This window comes from Tamandua tetradactyla, chromosome 1, assembly GCF_023851605.1.
Source record: "Tamandua tetradactyla isolate mTamTet1 chromosome 1, mTamTet1.pri, whole genome shotgun sequence".
In the NCBI taxonomy this organism is placed as follows: domain Eukaryota; kingdom Metazoa; phylum Chordata; class Mammalia; order Pilosa; family Myrmecophagidae; genus Tamandua; species Tamandua tetradactyla.
Window position 1 is genome coordinate 77,895,880 of NC_135327.1, and position 12,231 is coordinate 77,908,110.

Below are 12,231 nucleotides of genomic sequence, written 5' to 3' on the forward strand. Positions count from 1 at the left end.
GGAGGGAACTCTTCCTAACCGAGATACCCCACTGCTTCAAAAGGGTCTTTAAAGGAGCTAACAAAGGTGAACTTCCTGACTGCCCCATGCTTGCAGTCGGCACTGTACTTTAATCAATCGGGGAGCTCTCCCGATTCACTGGGGCTACCTGAACGCCCACAGCCCTTAACTCTCACGTAATAGGAAGCACTCACCTTCTCGCGGTGATCAAACGCGGGAAGTCCGCTGCGAGCTCAGGATGCGCGTCCTCACCAGCTCGGGGAAAGGCAGCAGAAGGGTTCCCCGTACGGGCCACCACTTGTCTGCGACTTCTCGCTCAGCCTCTGGTCCCCGGCCGGCGGGTGAGACAATGAGGAGAGACAGAGAGACGCAGACAAATCCGCGCTGGTGAGAAACACAGATCCAAGACACGTAGCAGTTGTAAGCACAGACCTTTACTGGAGTTAAGCTTGCATTCTCTGTTACAGGTTCCGCGCGGGCGAAATATCCCGCGGGGGAACAACCTCTATGCGGCCGTCAGGCACGGCTCCCTGTGGGTCGTCTCCGCCCACCCCGTCCGGGTAACCTCTTATATACTGTGCCCAAACCCAATAGGTTAGTGCCACGTATACAGAGGTGATTGGAAGATAGGGTTGGTGGGCGTGTGCATCATTTGCGGAAGCAGGATGTGAGCGCCATCTTGGCTCACTCGATGGGCGGGGGGAACTCTAGAGCAGGCTGCAGCGTGTCCACTAGGCCAAACCCGGAAAGCGGCTCTCTACATTGGCTGTTTCAATTGTTCAAACGAGCTATATAGATAGGCTCAGTTAGGTTTTTCACTACAGAAAATTTCAGTTCCAGACCAAATAAAACTTTCTTTCTTTGGTCTCAAAGAATATCTGTGGTTCTGAAATACAGACACTGTCTTCCTTATCCCTGTGTCCTGAATTACTTTAACCCCAATCTGATTGGCTTCATTCTTATCTCTAAATATCACTTTATATATATATATGTATGTATATATATATATATATGTATATATACATATATATATATACATACATATATACATACATATACATATATATATATGTATATATACATATATATATATAAAGTGATATTTATATGTATATACATACATATATATACACACACACATATATATACATACATATATACATACATATATATACACATATATACATACATATATATACATACATATATATATACATACATATATATATATGCATATATATATATATATATAAGACAGCCTCGCAAAATCCAGAAATAATAACTTCTGTGTTATTATGTGTGGATTCAGGTGTCTGCTATCAATGCTTACAATCTAGGACACCGTTTTCTTGCAAACATTTTCTAAAGGAGACCATACCATTGGACTTAGATTTTTAATCTTTGAAAACATTGGTGTCTTTAGGATGAGTTTCAGCACTTGTCAACAGTTATCTACGAGAAGACTGCCAAAATGACAAGATTCTCTTCACCTCACACTAGTGTTAGAGAAATCTCAAAGGTCACCTGGCTTAGTAGAGCGAAGCCAATGTGGATGGTTCTGCTGCACCTGCTGTGGTGCCATCATAAATATCTCCAACTTTGAGGAACATCTATCATGGATTACTTTTTTAGTGAAATCACTGATAGAGGAAGGACAGCTCCCAAGGGAAGTCTCCTAATAGCTAGTGAATAGGATTTACTAACGTTATGTGTGGAAAATGGTGAGCATTAAGGCAATTCACTTCACTGACAGTAGGATGGACACTAGGTCAGCGGAATGAAGCAGGAAGGTTGTGCAAGTCCCAAAAGAGGCTGCTATAAAAGGCACCCTATTTCATCTGTTCTGTTTCCTTGAACTGAGGGTAGTGATGCTGATCACCCACTTAAAACTTATGTTCTCCTAAGCAGTAATTTCCAGTCATCACCTCTATAGGATGTGTTTCACCTGCACAATGTCATAGAGCTGGGGCAGGCAACAGGACTAAGCCTTAGTCAGAAACCAGGTCTTCCCACACCCCTCCTCTCTGAGGCCACAAGGGCTAATTTTTCCTTTTCTGTGCTTGGTTTTTCTCTAATCATGTCACTTTTTACATTGTATTGATGTATCCCTTACTTGGTTCCAGAAAATCATCAATATTATGCTGTGCTGTAATCCTTGTCTTTCACACCTACTAGACTGGGAAGCCCCGGAGAGAAGCATCTTTTTTTAATCGCTATTTCCTCATCACCTTGGACCTTTTGGCACTCAATCAATGCCCGTTAATAGAAAGAGAGAAAATTGAAAGACAGCACTTTTCTCAAAGAGGAGAAATTATTACATCAATTTGGCTCCGAATAAATAATTAAAGAACAACAAAAAGAATAAAGAGAATCAAAGAAGACTGTGAAATTTACCATACTGTGCTTATGCAAATGCAAAGATCTGCCTTGTTTCATCATGAAATATGTTATGTTCCTGGACAATTTATACTGATAGTGAAGGGATTTCTCTGGCCAATTAAACATTTAGATGGTTAAGTATACTTGCACATCATTTCTTGTTACCAAAGATGTTCAGTTATTCAAAACAAAGGGATGGAATATAAAACAATAAGGAAGAGAAAAAAATTGGTCTGTGGCTCCTCCTCCCGACAACCCCCTCCCAACGGTGATGAAAAGGAGAAACTGTCTTCTCCCCCCCCCACCCCTTCTTCCCCCGGGAGACTATCCTTGCAGTATTTTAGGCTGTATTGAAATTGTTTTCCTTAGAAGCGACTTTTTTTTTTTTTGGTCTTAATATCAAATAAAGAGCTGCTGCTATTCCTTTGGCTGGCGCACCCGGGGCCGAGGACAAAGGCGGCACCGCTCCACCGGTGAAAATACACACTGATGATGGCTCAGCGTCTGGGGACGCGCTTTCCCTGGTCTGCGAAACGCACACACCTTGAGTGACAGCGACTTCTCCACAGGTTTTTCTTGAGGGAACGACCCCTCGCGACCCTTCGGTTTTCTCTAGAAAATTAACAAAGGAGGTCGCCCGCAGAAGGGGAGAGGGACCAGGAGAGGCGATCCGGGGTGCGTTTGCGGGCACCGGGGATTTCAGCCCGTGCTGTGCGCGCCGCCGCGGGCAGCGGACCGGGAGCGGGGGGTGGCGACCGAGAAGCGCTCCAGACCCGAAGGTGCAGATGGGTGTGAGCCGGCTCTAAGCCTCAGCAGCTGCAGCAGCAGCAGCGGGCCGGGAACCACCTGCAGCCGAGCACACTCCTGCTCTGGGCCAGAACGCTCCCCGCGGAGCCAGCGCCGGGAGCAGAGTGTCGTCTGGCCCCGGCGGAGGCACCACGTGGAGGACACCAGCTGCAGCCAGATGTGCCAGACACCCACTGCCAAGGAGGCCCTGGCGAACAGCTCTTTCTCGCTCCCAGGCCCCGCCAGTCTTCCCAGCTCGCAGCCTGTATCCTCCTAAAGGAAGCCCGACGCCTCCGCCCGCGCAGCGGTCCGGCAGACAGCCTTTGGCGCCCAGGCTCCAGGAGGCTTCATCTAGTCAAAACGCTTCGGCAGGAGGTTTGTCCCCGCCCGCGCGCCGTGCCGCACCGCACCGGCGGTGTGTAAAGGGCGCGCGGCGGAGATGGGCGAGACCATGTCAAAGAGACTGAAGTTGCATCTGGGAGGGGAGGCAGAAATGGAGGAGCGGGCGTTTACCAATCCATTCCTGGATTACGAGGCCGCTGCCTCTGCTGTGCTTGCCGCCGGAGCGACAGAGGAGACTGGCAGTATTCGACCCCCGCCCACCACAGAAGAACTTGGCCTCCCTTTTCACAACGACGGAAAGGTAAACTGTACCCCAGCGTTTTCCCGGCCTGGGCCCGAATGTAGGGGGTGGGGAGAGTGCTGGCATTGGTACCGTCCAGTGGCCCCGCCCCAGGAGGCGCGTGACGTCACCCGCCTGCGCCATGGGCCGTACCTCGGTCGGGTTCTGTGAGATTGTTGCTTTTCCGGTTCTTCTAGCTCCTAGGCTGTGGTGTTCCTTTTTGTTAACCACTTTGGGGTTAAGTCCCCGGTGGCATCTCTTGTCTTTGAAAGACTGGTCTGATTAGTACAGTTACAGTGCGCTCTATTTCTTGGTCCTTGGAAATGACTCCGGGTTGTGTGTAGACTTATATTACTGTTGGCTGCAGAATTTACCGACTGACCGCTTGTTCTTTACACGTTTTTCCTAAGGCGAATTTCATCACTGTACCTGACTTTATTTACGGTAAAGAAATAACAGCTACAAAAAAAAATTATGAACAGTTTTGTCATTTAGATTGCTCTTGTCTAATTATTTTACTTAATAGCACCTTGCTGTTGTCATAGCTTGATTATTTAGCGTCTTTTACCGAAGACTACACCCAGGCGTGGAAACAGGGTACCTGGGCAAACGTTAATTTGCGAGAAGAAGCTGGAAATAAAAGAAGACGTGCACATTAATATTACATTTCCTGTTCAGTAAAATCATACGTTTGGCGGTTAACAGCTTTATTGAGATATAATTCACATGCCGTACAATTCACCCATTTTAAAGTACAATTTACAGATGTGTAACCATCGCCACACAATTTTTGAACATTTTCATCTCAAAAAGAAACTAATACCCTTTAGCCATCACTCCCTACCCCACCAGCACCCTTCCACCTAGCCCACTAATCTACTCTGTCTCTCTAGATTTCCCTGTTAGTACTTTTAAAGAAATTTTTGATTATGGTATTTTATAGATAAGGGCAGAATTTTTTTCCCCACTGATTTCAATTTTCCAAGTCCGATTCACCTTCCTGGCTTCTCATGTATTTTATATTGAAAAAGGGATATTGGTCAAAACTAAATAGAAGGTAATTTTGCATAGAAACTGGTCTAAATGTAATCTTAGGCAAGTTACTTAAACTTTGTAGACTTCACTTTATTTATGATTAGAAATTGTGAATAACAATTCTGAACTCAGGGACTTTGGTGATTAAATAAAGTATATAAATTGCCTGGCAAACTGCCTGATCCTGCCTAGCAGATTCAAAAAATTTTAGCCTCATTCTTCCTTCGTTAAAAGTTAAAGTCTTTCGAGTTCTTGCCTGCCATGCCGGAGACCCAGGTTCGATTTCTGGTGCCTGCTCATGCAAAAAGAAGAAAAAAGATGGTGTCATGAAAGTCAAGGGAAAAGGACTTTGAGGAATAGATGTAGTCAAGCTGCCCTAATGCTGCTAATGAGTAAGATGGCACTTTGCATGGCTGGCTTTTTCAGGGTGGGCCACAGAGGCTCAGCAGGCAGAGTTCTCGCCAGCCATGCCGGAGACCCGGGTTGGATTCCCGGTGCCTGCCCATGCAAAAAAAAAAAAAAAAAGAAAAAAATTTAAGTCTTTTGGCTTAGAATTCGTATGCCAATATTGCTTTTTCTGTAGGTTTTTTCTAGTTTCAAATATATATATATAACTGTTACATTTGTGAGTTAGTGTTTAAATTTCCTAATTTAAATCAATCTTTAATTGATTTAAAAATCAATCTTACAAGCATTTAAAAAATCATGTTTATTACCAGTTTCTATGTCAACACTGTCCTTGGGTAAAGAGTTTCCTGCAATGTTCAGTGAAATATGAGTGAAAAGAATTCCCAACAGTTGTTAGATGATGGTAACAGTCTCAAAGACGTGGGAAGCAGATGAGTTTCAGTGTTGGCTTCGCAGATAGCCCATACTTGCAGGTTCAACACAAAGTTCTAAAGTTGTATATTTTGCTTTTCATCATTTATATCTGATAGACATGATTTTGACCTCAGCTATATGCCAAACTTACTTATGTTTAAAAGAAAATTAAACCACAGATAACTAATGGGGCTTATGACATCTCCATGCAGTTAAAATAAGTTGGGGCAGGGACACATCCCAGTTCTTTGAAGTAATGAGTTTCATGCTTTGGTTGTGATTACATGCTAAGAAAAAAGGTTAATGGAAATTGTTTTGCTCTTGAAGCTAAAAATGAAAGAACGTTAAAAGGAGAGGAATAGTGATTTTGAAAGGTGGAAAGAATGCTTCTTGACTATCAGTTCGAAGGCATATTATGAATATCAACTAAGCACTCCTGTCTTCCACATAGATACTTATATGATAGGCAAGTCTTTATATTTTTATATCTTAAAATATTATGTTATGAATATAATTAAGATGGAAGATATCAAACTGTACATTTGCTTTGATAGAAATAAAATTCCATGAAAAAGAGGGTAATTTATTCATATGTAAGTTAGGCATTGAAGAATAATTTTCTCTTGATGATGTGTGCTATTTCTGAGTAAAGATTAAATAAAATCTACCAACACAATAACAATTTGTTAATATGCATTCTTTAAGCCGTTTACCTGATCTCATTTGAATTTAGCTTTGTGCCTTAGATATGTGTGGTATAATCAATCAGTCAATCAAGTATATTTCTGATTCTAAAATCAACTGAAGTTTGTTTCTCTGAATCATATTTCCATATGAAGTTTTTTGTTATATTAGTAAAATTTTGACAATACTGATCCAATTGCTATGGAAAGTAACTCATGAATTGATGTTGAAGCAATTTTTTTAATTTTGGAAGTTGTGGAAGCATACATTATTGGTTATTTATCTAAAAATTCATTTCTTTTCTTCCTTTTTTTTTTTTTTATTTTGTTGCGGTCATAGACTTCAGGAGCTGAATTGTGATTGATTATAGGCCAGTGATTCTCAAAGAATGGTCCTCTGACCATATCAGATTACTTGGTGTATCATCAGAGTCCAGTTAGGAGACAGAAACCACACAGTAATTTGAATAGAGAAAATCTCATATAAAGAATTATTAACTGTGATGAGATTGGAGTAACAAGGAGTTGGCTCATAAAAAATAAAGAGAACTCTAAAGAGTATAGAGATAGCAGACATCAGAGCATCCATGCATCTAGGACTGAGAGGACACAGAACAGGCCCCCTATATTAGTTATCTACTGCTGTGCAACAAATTACCCCAAATCTTAGCAACTTAAAACGATAAACATTATTTCAGACAATTTCTGAGAGTCAAGAATTCAGTTGCAGGTTAGCTGGGTGGTTCTGACTCACAGTCTGTCATAAGGCCACTGTTGTAATTTGCTAGCGGCCATAATGCAACACACCAGAGACAGATTAGCTTTTAATAAAAGGGGCTTTATTTCATTAGTTCTTCAGAGGAAAGGCAGCTAACTGTAAGCTGAGATTCTTTCTTATGTGGGAAGGCAGCTAACTTTCAACTGAGGTTCTTATGCGGGAAGGCACAGGGTGATCTCTGCTGGCCTTCTCTCCAGGCCTCTGGGTTCCAACAACTTTCCCTGGGGTGATTTCTTTCTGCATTTCCAAAGACCTGGACTGAGCTGCGAGTGCTGAGATGAGGTATGCTGAGCTGCTTGGGCTGTGCTACGTTGAGCTCTCTCATTTAAGCACCAGCCAATTAAATCAGACATCATTCATTACAGAAGGCACACCTCTTAGCCGACTGCAGATGTAATGAGCAACAGATGAGGTTTAGGTACCATTGGTTCATGTCCACAGCAACAGGACTAGGTATCTTCACCTGGCCAAGTTGACAACTGAATCTAACTACCACAGCCACAGTCAGGCTTTCAGGTGGGGCTGGAAGTCTGCTTCCAAGCTCATACAATGGTTATTGACAAGTATTTTGGGCTGTTCACTGGAAGCTTCAGATTCTCACCACATCCACCTCTCCAAAGGGCTTCCTCATGACATGGCAACTGGCTTCCCCCAGAGCAAGCAATTGAAGAGAGTGTGTGCAAGGGCATCCAAGATGGAAACTGCAATCATTTTATAACCCGCAGAAGTGACATATCATCACTTCTGCCATATTCTATTCATTAGAAACAAGTCAGTAAATCCAGCCCATACTCCAGGGGAGGATATTACACAAGGGCATAAATACCAGTTGGTGAGGATTATTGGGGATTTGTCTTAGGGCAGCCTCAAAGCCCCTGCCAGGACTGCGAACTCAAACTGGCTAGCAGAGAAGTTGCTGTGATGTCATGCCAATGAAAGTTGCTGGTAATGCTTCATCCAGAACTATCAAGGAGTATTACATTTAGTGAAAGTAAATGTTGTTGGGCCACAGAGGAAAGATTAATTCTACCCAGTGGCGTTAGGGAAGGCTTTTCAGATGAGGTGAAATCCTTACTCCTTGAAAGAGTAAGTGGGAATTTGCCAGGGTGATGAGGGAACTGCATGAATAAGGATTTAAGAGACTTTTAAGAGCATGGCAAGCAGCAAAATATAACTAGAGAAGAGGGAGGATGAATATTGGGCTAGCAAGCCATCACCAGAATGCTGCAGACTCTAGGAGGAAAGCAAAGCCTGGTAATACTCTGATGTTGGGCCTCTAACCTCCAAAACTATGAGAAAAGAAATTTCTGCTCTTTAAGCAAACCAATTTGTGGTATTTCTCATAGCAGCCCTGACAAACTAAAACAGTCCCAACCTTAATCTTGTCTGCAAAGTCTTCTTTGCCATGTAACATAACATATTCACGGGTTCCCGGGGTTGGGTGTGGCTATCTTTGGAAACCATTTTAACATAAAAGTCCTTGGTATTTGATTAAAAGCTTGGAGTCTGGAGCTGGCTCCCTGGGTTCAAACTCCAATTCTGCTCCTTATCATATGTGTCCCTTGTGCTAAATTACTTTACCTGTCCCTCTGTGCCTCATATTTCTCATCTGTAAAATGGGGATAATGAGCGTACCTTTTTCATAGGGTTGTGATGACAGTAACGATGACTGATGGAAGGGCATCAACAGACTTAGGCAAAGGATGCACATTCATTTCATGGCATTTAATATATAACTTACTACAACATGACAGCTATGAAGGAGGCTCTGCAACACTTTTCTCATCAGAAAAAAAAAAGACTTCGTGACCTTCTAGTTTCACAAAGTGCTCTGCTGATGAAAAGGTCTCTTAGGTCCTACAGGAAGCACCTTTCCAGTCTCACAGTAGTGGTTAATGCTTGCCTATCCCCGCTTCATGATTCTGAACACTCGCACTCCTTGCCTCACAGAGCAAGTAAAGGAGAATAGACCCAGTAAATCCATGACGGTCTTGCTTCTGCAAGAATGAATTAAAGATCATTTTTCAAGGTATACCATTTTCCTAGCAGCTCCAGATTGTAAACATGTCTGAAGCCCACAAATATCAGCCTGCATATATGTGCAGGCTTATTATACCATATTGTATATTGCTCTTCTGGCATTTATTATGTGGTATAATTATCTTTATATTTGACTCATTAGACCAGGAATTCTAGAGCATGGGAATTCTATTTTATTCATCTTTTTCTCCCAATAACAGTACTTTGGTACATGGAAATCATTCAGTATTTGTTTTTCTAAAAGAATAACTAAATGAAATAACTTAATAATAAACCCCGAATTTGCTAATTATCCACATTTTGTTTATTTTCTCTTGATTGTTTTCTGTGTATCTGAAACTTACAGAAATATACATAATGCTGAAGTATTTCATCATATGTTAAATTGATATACACCTTATGCTTGCTAAGCTTTTTCCCAAAATAAAGAAATTTTGGGTCTTTTCTTCAATGACAAGTTTTTTTAATGTTAATCTGTCCTAATCATCAATAACATAATATTTATATCTACTTTTTTATTTTTTCCAAATATAGTACAAGACATAGCTTATGAACTTGTTGACCTGAATTCACACCTTCTATAAAATCTAGAGGTGAGGCAGAGAATTACAGAATATATGTATGTGCTCAAGTTTTAGGAAATGATAAATTAGGAAATAAATTATTCACTCAATCATTCTTGTTAAGTACATGTAAAAGTATCGTGGCTAAAGGAGAATAAAATCTCTTGAAACTTTTTTCAAAAACATAACTGGGGTAATTTTGTTTATTTAAGTATCACTCAGTGTCTGTCCCTCTCTTTCTCTTACTCTCAAACACACACACACTTATATACATACAAAAGAACTCTCCTGGTTCTGAAATTTGTTACTAGGAAAACATGGTGAAGAAAAGAAATAAATCTTGTCATAAGCATGCATTGTGCATCATTTGGAATAATAGGTGCAATGACTGCCTTACAAGGACTTCTATAACTAGTTATTAATATCCACTGCAATATATTTTTGCTTTATAACAATTTGGGCATTCTTATTTGGGAAAATTGTCTAGCATCTAGGAAGAGAACATTTCTTTCTGATTGCAATGTAACTGTTAAAAATCAATCTCAGTCAGAGATTAAACCTCCAAATTTAACTACTCCTACTGTTTCTATGTTGTGTGACAATATGTTTTTATAGACATGTGATTGAATGAAGAGTGTAAATCTTTTGAAAATCTAAATGTAAAGTGTAGATGAAAAGCCAAGCACAGAGTTTCACAATTAAAAAAGCATGGCATGGGGAAGATCAGAAGCTTTGGAATCAGTCTAGTTAGAGCTCTAAGAGCTCTGTCTCTTACTATTGCATGACCTTGAGTAAACCTCAGTTTTCTCACCTAAAGAAAATAAGAATTTCTGGGTCACTATAAAGATTAATTGAAATATCAGATATAAAGCACTTAGTACTAGGCACATAATAATTGTACAATAATTGTTAGTTATCTTTATTATAGTACCATTAATAAATTAGATGAACCAGTTATCATTTCTCCTGGTATAGTAATCTCTATAAAAAAATTAAATTGATGCATAAGAAATTTTCTTCTTTATTCCTTTACTGTAACAGCATGAAGCTTTGCTTCCGAAACAAACAAATTAAGTCTTTTTTGGGGAGATAGTTAGAAAAAGAGAAAATAGAATTAGTACCTCAGAGCAAATGGCTAAGAAATTATTTCTGCAATGAAATTTTGACAAATATTAAAATTAGAGTAAGGAATCATAGGCCTCAGAGCTATATGCCAGCATTTATGTGGAATGAAGAGTTATTGGATTTGGAGAAAGGTGATTGTTAAGCACAGAGTTGTTAAGGAATCCACAGGGGACAGAGAATCAAAGCTTAACAGGTTTATTGAAGGGAGTGAAAGCAGGCAGAAAGCAGGGAGAAAGCAGGCAGGTAGGAGCCAGCAAAAGGAAAGAAAAATGTCTCCAGCTTTCTTTCCGACAGCTTGTGGTCAGAGGAAAAACCGCACCAAGAGGGGTGAGGGGTACCATGCATTGTAGGCATAGCCGGGAGTTATCAGGCTGGAACAGACCATGACCGCATGTTCATGGTTATCTGGTCTTGCTTCTGGTGCCTGGGGCATTGATACATCCCTGCTCATCTATCTTGCCGCTATATCAGGTCCTGTCAGAGAAGCTGCTGAGGAGGGGCCCCCAAGGTCACAGAATCCATTTTATATGTCAAATTGTTTTTCTGAGACCTGACAATGATCATGACAGGGCTATCACTGTATATGAATATAACTTAGGCCTGTGTTCAGTTACGATAAAAAGAAAATTCAGCTTAGAAAATAACAATGTAATTATTTGTTCCATAAAAAAGAACTCTAAAGGTAGGTGATTATTTTAATTCCCTAGGCTGCTAAAACCAATTACCGTGAAATTGTTCGCCTTAAACAATGAGAATTTATTAGCTTACAGTTTGAGGCCAAGAAAATGTCCAAATCAAAGCATCATCAAGGCCATGCTTTCTTTCCGAAAACTAGCTGCTGGTGATCCTAGCTCCTCTGCTACATGACAAGGCACATAGCAACGTCTGCTGGTCTCTCCCTTCTCTTCTGGGTTTTGTTTCCTTCAGCTTCTTGCTTCCTGTGGCTTGCTCTCTATTTGTCTGAATTTCATTGTTTTGTAAAAGAGTCTAGTAAAAGGATTAAGACCCATTCAGATTGATGTGGGCCACACCTTAACTGAGGTAGCCTCATCAAAAGGTCCTACTTAACAATGGATTCACACCTATAGGAATGAGTTAACTTTGAGAAAATGTTTTTCTGGGGTATATACAGCTTCAGACCACCACAGTGACTCTTGGTGTTGATTCATTTCAGCCCAGTCATGGCCAGCATTCTACAATTATTTTGTTTTTTCTCCCATGTTTGCTGGGTCATCGTTCTGAATGGCTGCTGCAGCTCCAGAAATGTCCAAGTTTACAACTGGGTGTAGGAAGGAAAAAAAGGGGAGTGCCAACTGTGTCTTTCTTTTAATTAAGAAAAACAAAAACCTTTCACGAGCTCCTAGAAGACCTGCACTTAAGTGTCGTTGGCTAGAACTG

The 12,231-nt window shown here is 40.9% G+C and overlaps 1 protein-coding gene across 2 annotated transcripts in view; it reads left to right on the forward strand.

Annotated features, from left to right (window-relative positions):
* The first annotated feature begins 3,135 nt into the window (after positions 1 to 3,135).
* Positions 3,136 to 12,231, forward strand: part of LANCL2 (LanC like glutathione S-transferase 2) — a 90,785-nt gene continuing 81,689 nt past the window's right edge. The window contains exon 1 of one of the 2 annotated variants that reach the window (XM_077119337.1): positions 3,136 to 3,808. In XM_077119337.1, the coding sequence (XP_076975452.1) occupies positions 3,605 to 3,808 (204 nt within the window). In that variant the 5' untranslated portion in view covers positions 3,136 to 3,604. The remainder of the gene's footprint in view (positions 3,809 to 12,231) is intronic. The other variant, XM_077119336.1, reaches the window with a different exon arrangement.